A 20,672-nucleotide genomic window follows, 5' to 3' on the forward strand; every position below is an offset into this window, starting at 1 on the left:
CCTATTCCAGTAGCTGGGGGGTTTCACAGCGGGAGATCTCCCAAGTCTCAGCACATGCCTAAAGATGTTTTTTGAGACCTGGGCAGGGCATCCTGGGCCGACCCTCCTTGAATCCATCCCTCATGGTACACCAGGGGATATTGTAAACAGGATCCCATTCCCCATCCTGTAAGTGCATTCCTGTAGAGGTTCTTAGCTGACATTTTTGAAGCCATCTCTCAAAAGAGGGATCAGAAGAAAATGCACGATATCTCAAGTGGGCTGGACACGCAGGGTTTTGGCACGCCCATTGCTGTGGGGATGCTCTGGGAAGCTTGGCAGGGGTCATTTTGCAGGGAGAGCTTCAGTTTTCCGACTGAAAAGTGGAGGAGGATGAAGGATCATTCCCACACTTGACACAAGGGAGTGGGAGGTTGAGGCTCAGCCCCGAGGGCTGAGGCAGCCCTAGGTGGGTCCCTGGACCACACAGGAGCTCTGTTAAAGCCAGCAGGGATGGGAGAAAGGGTCCCTCTAGTTAAAGCTCTTTATGAGGCAGTGGATCATCGCTGGTGGGTTTTATATGAGCTCTGCGTGGGATTTATATAAACAGGAATCATCACTAGGCATGAAGGCTTGAAGGGAGGAGGAAAAGGAGGAGGAGGAGGAGGAGGAAAAGGAGGAGGAGGAGGAACAGGAGTAGGAGGAGGAGGAGGAAGACATCGTCTCCACTCATGCTGCAGTGCCCATGGACTCATGAGCCTAAGCAGCCCTCAGCCGGGAATACACCAATTAAGGTCTCTAATAGCTGATGAAGGTAATGAACTAAGCTGTAAAGGGGAGAGGCAGCCAGGCAGCCCCAGTCCCTCTGGTGTGCCGCCTGCACCGCGCCGCCAAGCACAACAAACAAATCCAGATGTTTCCTTGCCGGGGAAGCAGCCGGGGCTGACGGAGGCAGCTTGGCAGGGGTCCCTTTATCAGAGTGAGTCTCTCCCCCACCGCGGCAAGGGAGGCGGCTGACACCCCAAAAGAGGAGGCAGTGGAGGCAGTGGGGTTCTCTTTGCTGGTCCTTTATTTTGGGTAAGGCTGGAGGCTCCCGGGACCCAGTCGGAAGCTGAGCTGCAATGCTAGAGAATTAACTGGTGTTTAATGAAAGCTGAGGAAAAAGTACAAATCGAGAGAAACAGGGTGATGCCCTCACCTGCCCTGTGGGCAGGGAAGGCTGCATGTCCCCCTAACAGCTGCCTGCCACGGGGGGTGTGTCTGACCCCACACCCATGCAAAAGGTGCCAGACGTATTGGATGGACAAGACCCCACAGCCATAAACAGTCCCACAGTCCTGGAAGGGGTAGTGTTTGGTCCCAGGTGGGGCGGCATTTGTCCCACCTTTGCACCTTCCTTGGGAACCCCCCATGGGGCTCTGGGAGGAGCAGAGGCAGCATCCAAGGCTCCAGGGCAAGGAGGTGTCGAGTGAGGGGTCTTCTGCAGTGTTAGGCGGACTCCCACCGACCTGAATAGAGGGAACAGGTGCCATGGTGTGGGACAGGGCCCCCCTCTGTGGCACCTGCGTTCCCCAAGGTCAGGCCTCCCACCCTGATCCCCAACTCACAGGGCACCCCGTAGAGCATCCGCATGACCTTGAGGCAGTTGTCCAGCAGTGCCTTGGGGCGCACAGCCTTGCTCCGGCTCTCAGCGCCCGCGCTGTGGATCAGCTTCACCAGATCGGCCACCACCGCCTCCACATCTGTCTGCAGGGACAGTTCACCAGGATGTCACCAAGGTCCCCTAAGGGACACCAGGGTGCAAAAAGATACAGCTGTTGCATTGGCCGGGAATCGAACCCGGGCCTCCCGCGTGGCAGGCGAGAATTCTACCACTGAACCACCAATGCCAGATGTGCACACCATCCCAGCCCTCCCCCACACTCCCAAACCCAGCGGGGTGCGAGCAGCAGGGACAGGCCCTGTCAGCTCTGAACACCCTCTCAGAGCACCCCAACACAGCTCTCACACCGCGCCTCCAGCCCATAGGAACGCCGCTCCCCGCTGCCTCGCATCACCTACAGCAAGGACGGGTTGTCAGCAGCCTTCAGAGTTAACTCTGATGAGACAACCGAGCAAAGCTCACTCTCTCCTCAGAGGGGCTGCAGAACCTGCCCCGTGGCACAGCACAACCCAGCCACACGTCGGGTTCACATTGGTGACACAGCCGTGACAGGCCACCCACATCCAGAACCCAAACACAGCCGCCTCTTGGATATGGCAGCACCCCACAGACCCATGCAAGCCCGATTGCCCTGGGCCAGGGGTCCTCACTGCCACAGAGCCAAAGACCCTTGTCACGGCTGTCACACCAGGAACCCTCACTGTCACTGAACCATGGACAGTCACTGCCCATAAGGCAGGGTTCCTCTCTGCCACCAAGTCCCCCGGGAATCACCAAGGTGCCCTGGCTTTGTTCCCCCGACAATGACACTCCTCGCGTCTACACGGGGGGACAGATGTGCTGGAGGGTGTGTGATCCCTCCAGGCACCCAGGGCAGTCCCCGTGGTCCCACAGAGACACCAGGGTGCAAAAAGATACAGCTGTTGCATTGGCCGGGAATCGAACCCGGGCCTCCCGCGTGGCAGGCGAGAATTCTACCACTGAACCACCAATGCCAGATGTGAGGCTATTCCCGGCACGGCCCCACGCTCCCAAATCCGGCAGAGTGAGTGCGACATGGGCAGGCACGGCTGGCTGTGAACACACCACACACACAGACACAGAGATACAGACATGCACACACACACACGGGACCCTAAACACACCGCTCTGATACCGCGGCTCCAGCCCATGGAAGCGCCTCTTCTGCTGCCTCACACATCACCAATAAGGAGGGGTTGTCATTAGCCTTCAGAGTTAACCCTCTGATGACAACCGAGCAAAGCTCGCTCTCTCCTCAGAGGGGCTGCAGAACCTGCCCTGTAGCACAGGACAACCCAGCCACACTTCGGGTTCACATTGGTGACACAGCCGTGACAGGCCACCCACATCCAGAACCCAAACACCTCTGCCTTGGGGTGCAGCAGCATCTCCCAGCTACAGCACGCCGTGGCTGCATGGAGCCCAAGTAAGGTGGAGGGGCTGGGGGCTGCAGAGGTGAAAGGCAGGACACTGAGCTGCACTAACCAGGAACCAAACCCTGCCTTTTGAGGAGGAGCACAATGATTGTCCCACTGAACCACATATGCCAGATGGGGAACTGCCCACAGCTGCCATCTGTCTCCGCGGCTGGGCATCCTTGACAGGAACCAGCATCTCCCACGGCTCCTAAACCAGGGACCTTCACTGCTACCGATATAGCACCCCTTGATGTCACTGAGCCAGTGTCCCTCCCTGCCTCCCAGCTGAGGTGGTCAGTCACCAAACCATCTCCTCTCACTCCTCCCCAGTGCCACCAAACCCGGGATACTCACTGCAGGCAGAGCTGCTGCTGCCACCCTCGGGGCCTGAGTACCCACACAAACGACAGAGTCGGCCCCGAGGGCACAGCGATGCCCAAGGGAGCATCCACGGGAGCACCTCTGCGCTATTCCACGGGCACCCTGGCAGTCGCCAAAGGATGCAAAGGGTGCAAAAAGTTACAGCTGTTGCATTGGCCGGGAATCGAACCCGGGCCTCCCGCGTGGCAGGCGAGAATTCTACCACTGAACCACCAATGCCAGATGTGCACACCATCCCAGCCCTCCCCCACACTCCCAAACCCAGCGGGGTGCGAGCAGCAGGGACAGGCCCTGTCAGCTCTGAACACCCTCTCAGAGCACCCCAACACAGCTCTCACACCGCGCCTCCAGCCCATAGGAACGCCGCTCCCCGCTGCCTCGCATCACCTACAGCAAGGACGGGTTGTCAGCAGCCTTCAGAGTTAACTCTGATGAGACAACCGAGCAAAGCTCACTCTCTCCTCAGAGGGGCTGCAGAACCTGCCCCGTGGCACAGCACAACCCAGCCACACGTCGGGTTCACATTGGTGACACAGCTGTGTCCAGCACCCAAATGCAACTGCCTCGGGGTTCAGCAGCTCCATCGAGGCAGCAGAAGCTTGGGCAGAGAAGCAGGACCGTCACCGGGAAAAGAGGGATGAATTCATGGGCACCTTCTGCCTGATCCCGCGCAATCGCCGGCCGTGGTAATACCACCCCGTGACGGAGGTCGGTGTGTGCGACATTCCCATTCCCCCTCCCCAGGTCTGCTGGTCCCCCAAGGGGGAGGGGTTGCTGGCAACAAAAGGATACAGCTATTGCATTGGCCGGGAATCGAACCCGGGCCTCCCGCGTGGCAGGCGAGAATTCTACCACTGAACCACCAATGCCAGATGTGAGGCTTCTCCTGGCCTTACCCCACGCCCCCTCACCCCGCTCCCAACCTCTGCCCTTGCACCCTGTCCCCGTCAGTCCTTCCCCAGAACCCACATCCAGGGAAAATGTCCATGCCCGTGTTGTCCCCTCCCGGGTGCTCATGGCTGGGTGCGTCCTCCCAACACACGAGTGCGTGATGGGCGGCTGGGCTGGGGTGCCAGGGGGGCCCGGGGGATCCTCACCTGCCGGTACTTGCTGTACTCCTCGCCCAGGGCATCAAAGAGCTGCCAGAGTTCCTGGGTGTACTTCCAGGATGGGTGCTTCTCTGGCAGCACCTCACGGATCCGCAGCACCGCCTGGGAGCTGACATGGAACCAGAGGTACCGCAGTGCTGCCTCCGACACTGTCCCGTTGCGCTAAAGGGGAAGACGGTGAGAGCCATGCAGCCCCCGTGGGTCCCTGGAGTGCTCCCATCACGGGACTCTCCCCTGCCACCTTCTTACCAGGCGGGTGATGTTGGATGGCCTCAGCACCTCTTCGTACTGGACCTGGACTGTGTAGTCGATGGGAAAGTAGTGTTTCTGGAAAGGCAAGGAAGAATATGGGGGCTAGCAAGGGGCAAAGTGATGGGGACATCCTTGCCAGCCTCAGCGTGACACCAGGGAGCCAACGCAAAAGCCCTTTGGTGTGGTCAGCCCCCAGGAGCAGTAGTTCTGGGCACAATTTGGCACAAATTGTCCCTGGTGAAAAACACAGCACCCAGCACCCGGCCACTGTAGAGCAGTGGGTGCTGCCCTCCCGTGTCCCCCCTGGAGCAAACCGGGGCCCTGCAATGCCACGTGTCCCCCCACCTCCCAAAGCTGGGGTTACCATGTACTGCAGGCGCATCTCGTACTGCAGCTTGTCCTGGAGCAGGCGGGTGAGCTCGCATTCGCCTGGCGCTGCAGCCTCCAGCCCCAGCACAGCCAGGACACCTGGGCAGCCAAAGCCAGTGGCATCAGCCCCCTCAGGGACACCCACTGAGGTGACTATTGAGGCAATCCCCCCTGTCCCCCAGCTGTACTCACATAGGACGGCAGCGTAGCCCTGCTGCATGTTGATGGTGGCCGTCAGTGGAGCCCCAGGCTGTGCCTACATGGCTGGGGCTCACCGGGAGCCTCCAGGGCAGTGGCGTGGATGGTGTGGGGACAAGGGACAGGTGTAGGCTCCGGGCACTGGCTGCTCTCCGGTAGCCCCGGGCAGTTGTTCCCTGCCATGGATGGGGGGTTAGTCCCCCTTCCCGGCAGTCCCCGCTGGCTTCTCCTCTCCAGCTGGTGGCAGGAGGCAGCAGGTCCCGGGGCCGTCACAAGGTGTTGGCAGGGATGTGTTTGCAGGGGTGCAGGAGCACCCCCGGACTACAAGAGGGAATCTGGGGGAAGAGAGCCCCGGCTGCAGCCCCAGGGCAGGCCGGTGCCCCGGCTGCAGCCTCCAGGCAAAACACCCGCTCCGAACCCCGGGGGCGGCGGGGAGGGGACAGCCCCGCGTAAGCCTCTGGTGGCCAAAGAACTGTGGGTGGCCGTGGAGTCGTGTATGGCTGTGTCCCGCTTGGGGCAGGGCTACCAGGGCTTCCCTGATGACACCCTCAGGGGATTTCCAGGGAAGGAGGGGGCTCAACCCAGCCCCATTATTCCAGCAGTGAGTTAGTCCCGCCTCAGCCGAGGAACGCTGAGGGACGGGGTTGGTGAAGTGGCCAAGCCACCGCATGCTGGGTCCCCACACAGAGGCGTCGTGTCCCTACACCCCCGTGAAGGGGGCTCTACCATGTCCCCACGCTGTGGAAGGAACCGTAAGACCATAGCATGTCCTTGTGCCACATCTTCCACGGCGTGTCCCCTTGTAAAGGGGGGGTGTGTTGTGTCCCCGGCACGGTCCATGCCATATCCCAGCACAGAAGGGGCCCCATCTGCGTCCCCACACCATGTCCCGGTGCCAGGAGGGCCACGCGATGCCATGTCCCAAGGGAAAGCAGCCGTGCCGTGTACCGTGCCGTGCCCCCACGCAAAGGCGCCGTGCAGTGTCCCCACGCAAAGGAGTGCCACCCACATCCCCAGTGAAGGGACCTGTGTGCCATGTCCCTGCAATATGTCCCCAAGCAAATACGGCCGGGTCGCGGGGTGCGTGCGCCCCGTGCCGCGTCCCCACGCGGGGCCGTGGGTGCCCGGCCGCCCCCCGCGCCCCCCGCGCGAGGCTCCGCGGACCCACCTGGCGCGGCGCGCGGGGCCGCGGGCGCGGGACGCGTCCACCCGCGGGCGGCGGCGGCGGCGGGGCCGTGCCCGCGCTTCCCGGGAGGCGGGCGGGGGGCGGTGGCGCGGGGAGCGGGCGGGGCGGTGGCCGGGCGGGAAGAGGGGACCGAGCGACCGCCCCGCACGGCCCGGGGAGAGTCCAGTCCTGTCCCGCCGCGGGTGCTCGGCTGCCCCAGCCGGGTGGGTGTCCCCAGGGTGGGCGGCGAGAGCGGGAGTTGGCCCCAGGGTACGCAGGTAGGCCAGGCTAGGCTAACCCTCGTGGGTACCTCACTGCTCATCGGGGTGCTTTGCTGCCCCAGCTGGGTGTCCCCAGTGTGCTCAGCTCATGCAACTGAGTATCCCCAGGGTGCTTGGCTCATTTTCCTGGGTCCCTCCCTGCTCCTTGAGGTGCTTCACTGCAGCAGCAGGGAGCCCCTGGGGCGCTGGTGTAACTATGGTGCATACTTCTGCCTCTCCTCAGGGTGCTGAGCCATCGCTGCAGGGTGCCCACCCAAACCAGTCAGGTGCCCATATGGCCCCTGGGGTGCCCAGCCGACCGCTCTGCACAGCCCTAGGTTCCCCGGGGTGCTCTGCTCGGCCAGCACCGGCAGCTCCAGGGTGCTGGGCTCTCCTGGCCAGGTGTGCCAGGGCACAGACTGGGCTGAGCACCCCTAGGCACGTTTTGGAGCAAGCAAAGTGGGACTCAGCCCAGCGCCTTCCCAGCACGCGCCCGGGGGAGGGCTGCACTGCAGCACTGATCTCAGAGGGGCTGAGGTATGCTTGGCTGGCTCCAGGCCAGCAGGACTTTGCTCCCGCTGGCCCAAGCCCATGTCATCCTCTCAGGATGCTTCAGGGCTGAGCTCCAGCCAGGAGCAGGGGACAAGGGACATGGGACACTGTCCTCCCCCACATCACCCTGAAGAGCCCCTTGGAAGAGCCACTGTGTCTGTGCTTAGGGCTGCTGAGCATCCAGAGGGTCAGCAAGAAAAATCGACTATCAAAGAGTGGGTCAGTGCTCCCAGGGAAACGCGTGGGAAGGAATGCACTTTCTGCCTGTGAGAGCGCACTGGGATTCCCCTGGCAAGGAGTCAGGGCCACTGCCGTGCTCCTGCCAAGCTTCCTCTGGTCCTGGCCCGTCTTGGGCACGGCCCTTGCCTCTCTCCCAGCACTCGTCTGGGGGCAAGATGCTCAGCTCTAAGCAGGGAAGGAGCTAGTCCAGCTCCTCACTCAGGTGTCCGCAGGGATTTTGCCCGCAGCAGCTGCAGTCACTGAAGGAAGCCATTTAATAGCATTCCCTGCCCACGTACTCATCAGCCTGGCAGGCGGGATGGGGCGAGGAAGAGAAAGGAAAGTGCGGAGCTGCGCAGCGCTGTGCTGGGGGCGGTTTGCTCTCCTTGGCTGCTCCGGGCTGGAACCCAGTGCTGGGATGAGCCCAAGGCAAACAGCTCTCAGTGCACGGCCCCGGGAGCTCTGCTCCCAGACTGCAGCTAGGACCCGGTTGGTTCCCTGCAGCTGCAGGGGGGAACCCTCACTGAGAGAAACCTCCTTGTCCCAGCAAAGGGGAGCTGGGGCTCAGCCAGCTCCCCACAACCCCCTGGCTCCTTATGGCTGGGAGTGAGTCCCTCTCCTTGTACTGGAGACAGGTTATTCACCAGGCACAGCCAAGAAGTAAAACCTTGTGCTTGAAACCAGTTTGGGAACATCTCAAGACGTCCCCCTCCCCTGCTTTCACTTTCAGGACACCAGCATGACAAATAACAAGTGTCACTGGAGCTCTGCTGGAAGTACCCTCTGATCCAAAGCATCACTTCCTCGGGGAGGACAAAGGACAGGGAGCACAGGGTGAGCACTTTAAGTCCATGGCAAGCCAGAAGCTGGACCCCAAGAAGCTCAGCTCCTCTTTGCCTCTCCCTTGCCACAGCCACCCCGACTCAGGCCTGGGAAGGGAGCACAAAGCCCTTTGCTCCGCCGGCAGAGGATGGGTGGGGCTCCGCATGCCATGTCAGAGCCAAAGGGTTCTAAGCCCCTGCCAACGCAGGCCTGTGAGGTCGAGACAGGAGAGCAGAGGAGGGTGCAAAGGACAGGGCAGGAGGGTGTGTTTGCCCTCACCCCACACAGTACACGCACCGGAGAACATGACAGCTGTTCAAAGGGAGCACAGGCACCAGGCCAAGGACCACCTGTCTCTCCAAGCCCCAAGTGGGGAGCAGCATCCTTACCGGGATGTCACAGGCTCTCAGACAGATCCAACCAGCAGGAGTAAGCAGGGAGCAACCCAGCAGAACCAGGAAGCACTTGCTGTGTGGGTGCACTCCGACTGGGAGCCTCTGCAGCCAGCTACCAAACCTCTGGGACAGGGACCTTTCCCCAGCCCTCCTGGCAGCCAGCTGCTCCTCCCAGAGCTGCAGCTGCTACACCGAGGAACACAAGACCCCTAAAGTGCAGCCATGCTCTGGAATGGCTGAAGAAATGACTTCCCTCTCTCCATAGCCTGCTTTGTCTGTGTCCTGGGGCAGATCAAGCAGCAGGGGACCAGCTCCAGGCAGGGCAGGGGGGCAGCGAGGGGCCTGCAGGAGCACAGGGGCTCAGGGTGTGCATATTTTTGTACTCCTCCTCCTCCCCTCCTGCTCCCGCCAGGTCAGCAGCAGCTGCCACGAAGAAGAGCACCAGCGCCAGGGTAGTGAAAAAACAGGCTTTTATTCTTCATGTGCTGCTCACAGTCACAGCTTGGAGACACTCTCTTGCCAAAGTTATTATGAAACCAATCAAGTCCCAGACTCGGGCCTCGCTCTTCCCCACCCCCAAGAGAGTCAACATTGTACAAAACTCTATTTACAGGGAAAACAGTCAGAAATGGCAAGTCCAAAAAAACCCCTTGCAATTCAGAAGAAAACGTTCAAGACAAGTGTGACAGTTACACCCTCCACACAGCCAGCTTCTCATTGGCTGCTCCCTGAACTACCATAAGCCCAGAGCAGCTCACCACTGGCTACTAAGAGGAGCCTGGTAATCCTGAATCATGCCACAGCTCCTTCCTTTCCTTTTATAAAACGCTGGCAAATCACAAACCCCACTTGACCCAGCAAAGACCCAGCTGGATCTGCCCTACAGAACTTTCAGCAAGACACCCTGGGACTCCCCAGTCTGAAAGGGAGGACAAGGAGAAGGGGCTGAGGGTCAGCTGGCATCCTGCCTTGGGCACTTCCCAAGAGAGAATTGCTCTGGCCAGAAGCTGGAATGTCAGGAGCCTTCACATAGGCAGCAGGATGTGTTGGGAAACCTAATACCTGATACTGTATTTACTGGAGTCACATTACTTTGAAACATAAACCAAGAGGACCAAACCAATATTTGAAAAGGGGGGAAAAAAAGCACACATTCCTCCTCCCAGCGGTGCCTGGAAGAGCACCCAGAGGAGCCGCGAGCATTTCTGCCCCTGCCAGCTGCCGCTCAGAACGCGTAGCGCGTGCGGATGTCCTCCAGCTTCTTGGACACCTCGGGCGGGGTCCGGTCCAGCTCCTCGGCCACATTCTTCTGTTTGTTAGGCTCCATGGAGTTGAACTGCTCACACAGGTCCCCATCAATCACATTCTGGAGGGGCAAGGAGAAGAGAACTGAATCAACACCACACAGAGGCACTGAACCCTGCCTAAACAGGGGAAAATGGCCACAAACAGTTTGTTCCCAGGACTTTCTTAATCCTGTCCTGGAAACAAGACCATGCTCAGTGACCTCATCTGCTGAATAGCAGCAGTTAGCATCACATTAATTACTGGCCAGCTTGATTAACAAAACAGAAACCCAAAAGGCCTGGGTGCAGCTGAAGAATCCCACAAGGGAAAGGAAGAGAGATCCGCTTGGGTCTGAGCCCTGCACTAGGCAGGGTGGGGGAGGCTGTGAGTGATGACAAAGGCAGCTTCAAACACATGGGAGCTGTCTTTGAGGCTGTGTATGCTGCAAATCACCCTGAAGCTCATGGAGAACACCACCACCCTCTGCACCTGGAGAGCTTCGTCTGCTGGGACAGTGTTCTGACTGACTCCACGCACATTACCCTGGTAGTAACTACCACCGGATTCTTCTGGTCATAGCATTTAGCAGTTCACAACTTCTAACAGTTCCTCAAAAGCAGAAATAGACAGGAACAGCTGTTTCTGAACTTAAATTTCCCTTTCCAATGGTGGTGGAAAAAACATAACCCAGGGCAGCACTCAGTTTGACCCAGCCACACCAACAGCTACGTAATGCTGCTTCTCCTGGTGGAAAATGGAGATGCTGTGGGGAAATGGAAAAGTGCAGCTACAGCACCTCTCGGCTTGGGTCTTGGGACCAGCCCTCAGGAGGCTCATTACAAGAGTTAAGAAACCAAAACAGACATGTATTAAGTGCTAAGTACTGTTCTCCTTACAGAGTGCTGCTCAAGAGCCAGCTGCCACAGGCACTACATGAACCATTACTAACAGTACCCCACTCCTCCCCACTGAACAGCAACCTTGCCTTATTCAAGACAGTAACTTTGCCTTGCTTTTGCCAGCCTCAGGCTGTACCCCAGAGAAACTTGCTGCACCCCCATGACCAGGTGATCCCATGTGCTCAGGGCCTACCTTCACTGGGAAGTAGTAGGAGCGGAAACTGAGATGATCTCGTCCACAGAGAGGAGGGTGCTCAGACCGTAAGTGCATTTCCACATGTTGGAAGAAGTCATGATCCTGGGGAGATTAAGGATTGGTAAGAGAACAGTTTGGTACACATCAGTGCTGCTAGCAAGGCAAGACAACACCCATCAGTACTCCTGCAGTGGCTGGAACACTGCCATTACATGGCCACTTGGGGTTGAATGAGACGATCTTATTTAAATGCCCCTTCCAACCCAAACCATTCTGTGGTTCTGTCATTACCAGACTCTGCCAGAGCAGCCCTGCACACAGCAGCCAAGGTCATGGCTACCCCCTCACCACTTCCACCTGGGAAGCACCCACAGCAGAGCTAAGCAGCCACCCTGGTCAGGATCAGCCTCCCAGGAAATGAAGCATAGAGCAGCATGGAGCTGCAGCTCCAAGAGGGAATGTCTTGGCATCCAGTGCTTCAAGAAGCCACAGCAAGTGGAGAACAGAATACCATACTCAGGACTTGAAACATCCATAGTTTACAGGCTACACAAAACATGCCAAAGGACTCCTCCCTCCTCAGACACTGAACCACCCAAAGCTCCTCGAAAGCACAGATTCAGAACAGCAGTGCAACAAGGAAAGCTCTCCACTCTTTATAGAACCAATGCAGGAGCCAGCAAACTCCTCCTTCCTTCTGCATTGGAGCCACAGGCTCTCCTGTAGCTCCGGATTTCAGGCACTGTGGAGCCCTTCAGGGAATGCAGCACATTAATATACTGGCTGGGGGTAGGTGCACAAAAAGCAGCAAGACTGCAGCCTGATGCCTGGCCTTGCTTACCTCATGGGAAGTAAAAGGGACCAAGATTCCTATCCCCCCTGATAACGTGGTATAAACAAGAGATTCAGAGCCTCCTGGAATCAGTGTGGTCTTCTGCAAGGAAAGCACCGTCTCTCCCACGTGATAATTCATAATCACTTCAGCCTGAAAGGCAAGCACAGAAGCATGTTTTTTCTTTAGCTTATATAAAAGCATCAAAGGGCTTGAGAGAGGAAAGCAGAATAAATTCAGCCAACTGCTAGTTCTGAAATGCCTTTCTAGAAAGGAAGTGCCTTCCACCTGTGACCAGATGGCAAAACTCAGCTGGACAAACGGATGCAAGTAACGAGAGAAAGCAGCAAAAGAAAATGAGCTGCTTCCATCAAACACACCAAACAGGCTTCAGCTGTGATTTCAGAAATTTGGCTTGGAGCAACAGTGAAAACAGATCACCCACAGCACAGCAGATTGTGTAGGAGCAGAACTGCCAATACATTTCCTGGACAACACTGCAAAGGCCTTCACAGAAAAGCAGTGCATTCTTTTCCTCCAATAACCATGTGCTTCCCATGAAGTATTACCTTCTGCGATGCTCCATTAAGCAGGCCCCTGTCCCAGAGAGCTTTGTTGCCTGTGGGATCCTCATCTACCTCATCATTGGTGTTGGGAGGCAATCTCACCTGTGTTGAAAGTGGAAGAAAGAATCAGCCAGCTGCAGAGAAGCAGCACATTATCTCTGGAGAACCCTTGTGCTGTCTGAAAGGCTGCTTTTGTGGACTCTGCAAGAACCACTTTACACTTACAGCAGAATAATCCAGGTACCTCTCCAGAACAGCCTTTACAGTTATATGACAACAGTGGTATCAAGACCAATAGCCCATCACCCAACATGGGCAGGGCCTCACAACCAGCCTCTGCCTAGCCCGGCACTTGCAGATCACCCTGGGAGGTATGGTCAAACTGATCTGAAGGTGGTTTCCACTAAGGAAACAGTTTGATGGATGTGGGTCAGGAAAGCTGAAGAGGACTGGTTTGTGTGTGTTGGCCAAATCCTGCAGAGCAGCATCTGACGCGTGCTGAACTCTGCACTCCAAAGCACCCGAGCACACTTCAGAAAGAGATCAAAGCTCTGCCAGAAAGACCATCTATTCTTTCCTCCTCCCTTGCTGAAATCCAGCCAAGTGGGGAAGTGTTGGCTGACAAAGCCAACTGTGGAGAGGAAGTGACAGAGAAAGCTAAATGCCAGCGATGAGGTTTAGCCAGAAAAAGTAAGAGTGATAACCCTGACTAAAGTTCTCATGGGCCCTTTCACAGTCACAAGCTTCTTTTCAAGGCTTATTCACAGTAAAAACAAATTACTGGATACCTCAGAAATATATTTATGACTTGCTGATGCTTTAACTGATTTGCTTCATTTAATAAACCGATAAACTGCAGCCCACTATGATGACAGAGTCACCCCATGAAAACAACTCAATGGTACAGGGCGTTGTCTCCAGCTAAGGACAGATTCTCATTCTTTTAAGATAAATCATGGATGTTTTAAGGGAAAACATGTCCAGAAAGCCCTGACTTCAGCAAGGCACACTCACCACACAGATGTTACCAAACTTGTCGGCTCCAGCCACAGTGTCATAATCCAGGAGCGTTGCTGTAGTGACCCACCGGGGGTAAGTGTCATCAGCAAAGATAATGAGCTGGTTCTCATTCCTTTTGTAACGCACCCAGATGAAACTCTCCTGAACGTCTGAAACAATCACTCTGTGCCCAATGGTTTGGATTCCACAGATGTAGTTGGCAATGTGCTTTTGAGAGAGAAAGGACAAAACCTGAGTGCTTCAAACAGGGAAGCACAACCCATTAACCACCATACTCCAACTGAAACACTATTTCTGCCTGTGAACTACAGTTCTCTCCCCACTTCCCCATCCCTTCCTCTGAAACTACCTCCCATTTCTGCCATACCACAGTCCCACTCTAAATACACCATCAATACAGGGCAACCTAACATGCACCATGTGGCATTCTCAGTCTTCTCTGTATGAACACCGTCCAAAGAACAAGCTCTGCTGGTGAGCCCATGATTGGAGATGCCAGGACATCCCTACAAGCAGGCATTGCTTCCATATCTCCTCACTATGTGAGGAGACATGGAAGGTCCAAGAAGGAAAGTTTCACTTTTTCATGTGAGTCATGTTTTAGGGAAAAAAAACAAAACCTCACAAAACCACACAACACAATAAAAAAAGTTCCCCTACAAGTTCCCAGTCTGTCTGTTAGCTTGCTGGAGTTCTTTTGTGCAGTAATGAGCTACTGGCACAGGTTCTGCAGCTTGCACGAGAGAGGGAGGAGCAGGCAATTAAGAGTTAGAAAATCATGCTCCTGCAATTTCTTTTCCTAAAGCAGCAGAGATGCTCAGCAAGAAGGACCATCTACTTCAAGGAGAAAATCCCCTTTTCAACATTCTGGGGATCTGACGAGGTGGTCATACGCACTCTCCAGCTTCTGTCCTCCAGCTGCTGATCACCTAAACTAACAAAACATTCCCAGTAATCATCTTCTATATGGGTAAGACCTCTCACAGTGTCATCAGGTGGCCAAAGGAACAGTCTGTACAGACCCCTGCACATGGTCAGTGACAGCCTGCACTGAGCTGGGACGAAAATGAACTTGCAACACTGTCAGAATGGTGGTAAGAAAATGGTGTGTGCGTGGGATGTAGAGGGGCAGCACAACAGCCCAGTCTAGTCCAGTACCACTCTGGATAGATGCACCCAGCAAGGCAAACACAGCTCTGATGACCAAGTAAACAGACACACTTGAGCTGGAGTAGCAGCTAAACCCCTTGTTTCACTCCTGCTGCAAAGTATCACTTATTCCAAATTGACAGCTCTGGCCAGGAACAGAAGGCAGTACCTTATTCTCACATTTCCGAAGCAGTTTTTTCTTGCCCAGGTCATATACACGCAGGAGCTTTCCAACTCCAATTAAGACTCGGCCTTGGAATGGAGCAATGGCTGCAGGGACCTCCTCCACAGGGGTCTAGAGAGGGAAGAGGAAGATTGTGAAATCCTCATTAAGAGAGCTAAACTTACATAAACCTTCAGAACAGATTCAGCTAATGGTATGGTTGAAGTTCACTGGCCTGTATCAAGGCTTTCAATGTAAAAGGCTAATAATAATATTTTTCTACAGGAGAGACAACAGGTCAGTCCTTTGGCAGGCCTTTTGACAGTGGCAGATGTCACACATAGAGCTAAGAGAGCCTTGGGTACTCACACACAACACACTGCTGGCAGTGCACCTTCACTGAAGCACAGGACTGCTGTAAGAATGCCATACTGGGCAGGCAGCAAAATAAAGTAAGGGCCTGGTTACCTCAGTTTAGTTTTGGTTTACATCCAACAGAAAAACTTTAGACTTTGCCTAAATCTACCCAGACTGTTTCTAAAGAAAGGCATGAATGTAATTCAGCCATCTGCCACTGCCACCAAAGAAATTGTTAAATATGAACAACTACCATGTGTCCACAATTTCAGTAACTCAGATAGATTACTGTCTGAATAATCTCCCACCACTAATCAATCCAAAACGATCAGCCACAGCAGAGTAGGGGAACATGTAGAGAGCTTCCAGTTACAGCATTCCTAGCTTGGCTGCACTGACTAAGAGAAGTTTATTTCACTACTTCAGCTCTGTCAACTTCCCAGTGGGTGTTCAGTGGCACCAGAGAAGGCCACAGTCCAGGACAGAACCCACTCACTGCATCAGGACTCTAGGAAGTGAGTAAGCCACAACATTCCTTTCCATGTGTTCATCTGCTCAAATCTCAGCCATGCTAGAAGTATGTGGGAAGAACAGTAATTTTTCTGCTGAAACCTTTGCTAAAGCCCCTGAGACCTATCAAACAAGTCGATCACTAATCATTTCTACACACAATCAAACAGCATCCAAGGAAGATGACAGCTCCCACCAGCTGCGCATGGTCAGCCAAGGACTGATAGCATTAGCACCAGGGTTCAAGTGACCCAAGTATGAATTTGCTCTGTAAACAAGTGCTTAAGCAGCTCTCTGAGCTCATATTCCAGAAAGCAAACAGAGCCATTTCCCTCCCCTCCCTAACAGGGGGATGAAAAACACTGCTCCTTTCCAATTTACCCAATTAGATGGGTAAAACTGGGACTCTTGGGAGATCTGTGTTCAATCCTCAGCTCTGCAAAAGATGGACCAAATGATTCTGTAGGAGGCAGCTTATTTTCTCCAAGGCTGCTTCCAACGTGTAACACCAGCACGATAATCTTGCCCAGGATGTACCAAGTACTGCAATATTACTGCAGCACTCAGGCAAGTAAGACCCACTCCAACACTCAGACTGGAAATAACCCCATCACTCCCCTCACCTTGTGCAGAAATTCCAGCTTCTCACCACTATTCACCAGCTTGTATGTGTAGACAAACCCTCCAGCAACTGAGCGTGGGTTCAGAATCAGGTCCTTGGCGACTCCCACCAGCACGTACCACTCATCACCAGTGTTGGAGAACCGGCACACGGCCACGCTGGGAAGGACAAGACACACCAGGACATCAGTGTCATCACCACACTAATGCTGCACACCCCGACTGGATTCCCCAACAGCACAACCTGCACCTGCCCAGCAGAGAGTCGAGAGCCCAACCCTTCAACACTGACATTGCCTTTTAAGAGGTCGTTTTTCCTCCTTGTAAAAATGTTTAATGCAGATTTGCTCATTCTTCCGCACTCTCCATATGTGTTGCAGCCGTCACATATGCCCAAAGCATTTTACGTTTTCACAATGCCCAAAGTGTTACTTTACACTTTCACAGGCTGGACACTGCCTAGCGATGTGCGAAACTCTACTAGAAGTTGTTTTTCAAAGGCTGATTCCATTGGGATATATACAAATAACTTTCCTCATCTTCCAGTGTTATTTCCTGCTCGGTAAATGGCTCAGGCAGGTTGGAAATGACAGGTCAGCCTTTTGGACTAACATGACCTAACTCTACTGCACCTGCTGAGGCACTTGCTATTCTTCATGATTATTGTGTTGGTTTTCCCCTCCAGTCCTCTAACACCTTCCTTTCCACCTAATCTGTCCTCAGTTTATTTGGATGAGAAGGGGAAATGAGAGATAACAGCACATTCTCTTGTTCCTAGCTCTCTTATCTGCCATTTACACTCCTGTGGTGTTCTTTAGGCACCGGGGTCCAGCAATCACATTTGGAGCACCACCAGCTCATAATGCCACATATGGACAAGATTGGGGCTGGAAGGGAAGGGAAGGCAAGACAAATCACTCCCGGAATTTCAAGCCAGTCGCTTGATAACATGTTCCAACTGGATTTCACCTCAGTAACAGATAAGCAAAAGGAAAAAACACCTAAGACTCATCACAAGCAGGGACTCTTGCTGCATCTGGCAACGCTTCTTACCTGAAAGCAGCTTCATTTTGCTCCAGCTGGACCAGATCTAGCGTATTTCCCTGGATGGGGTTCATCACTCTGATAACAGAAGCCCACTGACCATTTCCTGCCTTGGGAGCACCAAAGATGGACTCAGGAAGATTCTCGTTCAGAAAGGCTGCAGCCATCTCTGCAGCCAGCTCCCTCTCATCCTCACCCGCAGCCTCCACCATTTCCTATGGCATTAAAAGACAGGAGAAAAGAACAGCTCAGCAATTTCCTTTCCCAGCATGCTGATTCTCTGCACAGAATACAACCTCCCTGTTTTGCCTAAGCCCAGGTATTCTGGAGCAAGGTACTGCTTGTGAAGACATAAAAGCCATTAACTTCCAAAGCGTCCACCCACCCTGAGCTTATTCCCCAGGGTGCCTCTATAGCTCAGAGCATGGCTGTGTCAGCTCTGCCCAGCCCAAGGGACAGTTGTCTGGGGAGCCATTTCTCCTAATCAACAACCCTGGAAACAACCCTGAGAAGAAAATAAACAACCCACTGAAATGCAAGCATCCTCAACCAACCACAGAAACCCCAGAGAATGGTGTTACACAAGCAAGATTGTCCTCCACCCGGTGGTTCTTAAAACATGTCCTAACAACAGGCAGAGGAAGAACACTGCGAAGTGGTGCATTCTGCTGAAATTGCTGTTTTGAGGCAGACTTCCACTCCCCTTTCAGCCCCTGCATTCACACAGGGAAGAAAGCCTTGCAGGTAATGGCAGCTGGGAACTAATGAGCAGGGAGTACTTCCAGCTGCAGAAGTCCCCTCTGGGGAACAGATGTGTGTACCTGTCCTCCATCCCAATTACCTCAGCCATTTGCTGCTTCCTCTGCGCCTTGGTGGCCTCAGTGTAAGCGTTGTGGTCTGTCTCAATGATGATCAGGTTGTTGCTCTCTGGGTGAATGACAAATTTTCGGGGTGTGTACTGCAACGGGAAGGCAACCTGGTTGAAGACTGCTCCCAGCTTCTCCAGTGCCAAAATCCTGGGGGACAGAGACGTGACAAGCATTGAACAGGATCCAAAAACAGCTGTCGAAGAGAACGAAACTGGAGTGGAACTTTTTCTTTGTGAAACTGGCTAGTGCTAGAGAGGAGCAGCACCTTCCTCAGGCCAAACAGCAACTAGCCAACAGCCCCAGAGAGCAGAGCAAAACTAACATCCTAAAATGGGAGCCCACGGTGTGGGAGAGGTGTGTGCTGCAGCACAAGGTCTTTGAGGGCTCTCACTGTCCCAGGGTGCATTCTGACTTGTGCTGAAGCAAGTCTATCCCAAGAGGAACAAAGGGCACACGGAAGGAAAGTGCACGTTTGGGGAACACATCATCTGAATCTAAATGTGACACTGACTTTGACACGTAATCAAATGCTCCTCAGAGGCACTTCAGTTAAAAAGAGTATGAAAAACGCAATGCCAGCTCTTTCTTCCTGTGACTTGCCAGCTGAAATGCCAGTTCTTCTGGCATTTGGTGTCTGAAAACCACAAGTCTTTCCAGAAAGAATGACTCCTTTAAAAGCAATGAATGCTGTAATATTTCAATGAGGACAGATATGAAAAAGGTGCCTGTTCAAGTGCATACAGCACAGCATCTGAATTTGTGGTCCATTATTTTCATTTATCTTTTTAGTATCTCAGCTGAACTTTAAAAAAGGCAACAAAAACATCCCTGTCATGTCTCTGGTTTCTTATATCACATGGTTTATTTCCTGCAAAGCAGCCAATTCAGATCACAAACCACAAGATCCTAATACATAACAGGTCCACATTTATTAAAAGCTTCCCTCTCTCAGGATGAGAGAATTGAAGAATAACTTGAATTACACTTATTTTAAAAAGCTAGAGAATACAAATCTGAGAAGTACACCCCATTTTTGGACAGCCTAACTTTCCTTAGTCTGTTTTCTGAAACCCATCCAAGCGTTTCTATCAAGTCATTATTCATAACAAAAAAAATCTTTTTGAAGTCAAGTCACTTTACCTCTTTTCTTTTGAATGTCTGGTGGAATTCACCACTGCTTCACCTGCCTGGCATCCCAGCCCAGAAGCATTTGTGTTTCCCTTCTGATGCTTACCTCAATGTGTTTGTGGAGATGGCCACAATGCCCTCAGGGCATTGCTCAGAAGCAAAACCAGATGCAAACTCCAGTGTCTCGTAAGACAGGGGAGTCAGGTGGAAGCGTGACTGATAGGAATAACTAAGCCAGGAACGGCTTGACATGGCCAGCACCTGGGAAAGACAGGCAGCAAATTTATTAGGTCTGGGAATGGAGGCAAGCTCACTTTATGCAATAGAAATGGATGCACAGTGCCCAACTCTTCCCCACTGCAACAACTGAACTCTTGCAGGTGGACCCCACGCAGGTCAGAGCACACCTGAGACACTTCTTGCTTTCAGCTTTCTCTGAAATTGCATATGGCATGAAGAGGAGCTTTAAAGTACTATCAAGACAACAAATACTCCAACTGAGGTGCACTAAAACTATTACCTGCAAAAGCCAAGATCAACAATACTGTCATATCTCATTTTTTGGAATAGCTTGTTCTAATGGGAACAGGCCTTTTAAAGTAAGTATTTGCTGCTTCATCACAATCCAAATGCTGTAGCACTCTTAGTGAAATTTACTGAAAGTCATCACTAGCCTATTTTCAATCAAATTATGGGAAAAAAAGGAAGCAGATTGACTTCCAAACTCTTTAGCTTTATACATTTGGCTAAATGAGTTTCAGGTCAACCTTAGTTTCTGCCTGAGTAACAACAGCTGATCTCAAAGTAAAAAAGCACTCAGTTACTCTACAGGTATTCTGTGCTGGAGCTGCAAAGCTCCTCATCTCCCAAGTTACAGCTGGCAGGAGCAAGTTTAAGAGATTCCCCCAGCGTACCTCAACACTACAGCAAAGCTCGAATTCCCAGATCCAGCCCCCCTACACTGATCGGCAATATTTCTCAACTCTGAAGGTGTCATCCAAAAATGAGTCAAGCAGGGGGTGGCTGATTTCCCCAGTGCCGCATCAGAAGGGCTGGAAGTGGCACTTCTGATGAAACACATTTTTCCTTCTCTGCCAAATCTTGCAAATATTTTCCTTGAGCCATGTATGGCAGCTGTCCAGCCCTTGGCTGAGCTATTCCCAACATGCAAGGACACAACCATTCACTGCATCAAGCATTCAAGGGTAAGTTTTCTGCCCAGAGCTCT

The 20,672-nt window shown here is 53.6% G+C and overlaps 2 protein-coding genes and 4 non-coding genes across 7 annotated transcripts in view; all 6 read right to left on the minus strand.

The window, feature by feature from the left end:
* Positions 1 to 1,030: 1,030 nt before the first annotated feature.
* Positions 1,031 to 6,629, minus strand: IL34 (interleukin 34). 2 transcript variants are annotated; one of them, XM_069027083.1, is made up of 7 exons: positions 6,559 to 6,629; positions 5,385 to 5,566; positions 5,188 to 5,291; positions 4,821 to 4,898; positions 4,560 to 4,733; positions 1,587 to 1,725; positions 1,031 to 1,487 (listed from the first exon to the last, which is right to left on the minus strand). In XM_069027083.1, the coding sequence occupies exons 2-7, from the start codon at positions 5,410 to 5,412 to the stop codon at positions 1,468 to 1,470; spliced, it is 543 nt and encodes a 180-aa protein (XP_068883184.1). In that variant the 5' UTR covers positions 5,413 to 5,566; positions 6,559 to 6,629; the 3' UTR covers positions 1,031 to 1,467. The 2 variants fall into 2 exon arrangements, with proteins under 2 accessions (XP_068883184.1, XP_068883182.1); XM_069027081.1 differs by having other exon boundaries at positions 5,385 to 5,725; positions 6,559 to 6,628.
* TRNAG-GCC (transfer RNA glycine (anticodon GCC)) lies at positions 1,798 to 1,868 on the minus strand. Its single transcript has one exon. It is a non-coding gene; the product is annotated as a tRNA-Gly (tRNA).
* Positions 2,567 to 2,637, minus strand: TRNAG-GCC (transfer RNA glycine (anticodon GCC)). The gene has a single exon. It is a non-coding gene; the product is annotated as a tRNA-Gly (tRNA).
* On the minus strand, positions 3,611 to 3,681 carry TRNAG-GCC (transfer RNA glycine (anticodon GCC)). The gene has a single exon. It is a non-coding gene; the product is annotated as a tRNA-Gly (tRNA).
* On the minus strand, positions 4,261 to 4,331 carry TRNAG-GCC (transfer RNA glycine (anticodon GCC)). The gene has a single exon. It is a non-coding gene; the product is annotated as a tRNA-Gly (tRNA).
* Positions 6,630 to 9,256: 2,627 nt separating the features above from the next.
* Positions 9,257 to 20,672, minus strand: part of SF3B3 (splicing factor 3b subunit 3) — a 29,362-nt gene continuing 17,946 nt past the window's right edge. Inside the window, exons 17-26 of the mRNA XM_069027251.1 lie at positions 19,551 to 19,705; positions 18,289 to 18,463; positions 17,457 to 17,662; positions 16,406 to 16,562; positions 14,922 to 15,047; positions 13,598 to 13,810; positions 12,587 to 12,685; positions 12,027 to 12,170; positions 11,183 to 11,287; positions 9,257 to 10,169 (exon numbers count right to left, since the gene is read on the minus strand). Coding sequence (XP_068883352.1) covers positions 10,029 to 10,169; positions 11,183 to 11,287; positions 12,027 to 12,170; positions 12,587 to 12,685; positions 13,598 to 13,810; positions 14,922 to 15,047; positions 16,406 to 16,562; positions 17,457 to 17,662; positions 18,289 to 18,463; positions 19,551 to 19,705 — 1,521 coding nt within the window. The 3' untranslated portion in view covers positions 9,257 to 10,028. The remainder of the gene's footprint in view (positions 10,170 to 11,182; positions 11,288 to 12,026; positions 12,171 to 12,586; positions 12,686 to 13,597; positions 13,811 to 14,921; positions 15,048 to 16,405; positions 16,563 to 17,456; positions 17,663 to 18,288; positions 18,464 to 19,550; positions 19,706 to 20,672) is intronic.

The sequence above is a fragment of the Aphelocoma coerulescens genome, chromosome 11 (genome assembly GCF_041296385.1).
Source record: "Aphelocoma coerulescens isolate FSJ_1873_10779 chromosome 11, UR_Acoe_1.0, whole genome shotgun sequence".
Classification (NCBI taxonomy): domain Eukaryota; kingdom Metazoa; phylum Chordata; class Aves; order Passeriformes; family Corvidae; genus Aphelocoma; species Aphelocoma coerulescens.

Excerpts from the sequence above, each read along its gene's own strand:
- IL34 (XM_069027083.1), bottom strand. The coding sequence starts at position 5,412 with ATGCAGCAGGGCTACGCTGCCGTCCTAT. Across the intron at positions 4,899-5,187 it reads AGATGCGCCTGCAGTACATG|AAACACTACTTTCCCATCGA; the intron begins GTAACCCCAGCT and ends TTGCCTTTCCAG. Across the intron at positions 1,726-4,559 it reads AGTACAGCAAGTACCGGCAG|ACAGATGTGGAGGCGGTGGT; the intron begins GTGAGGATCCCC and ends CTGTCCCTGCAG.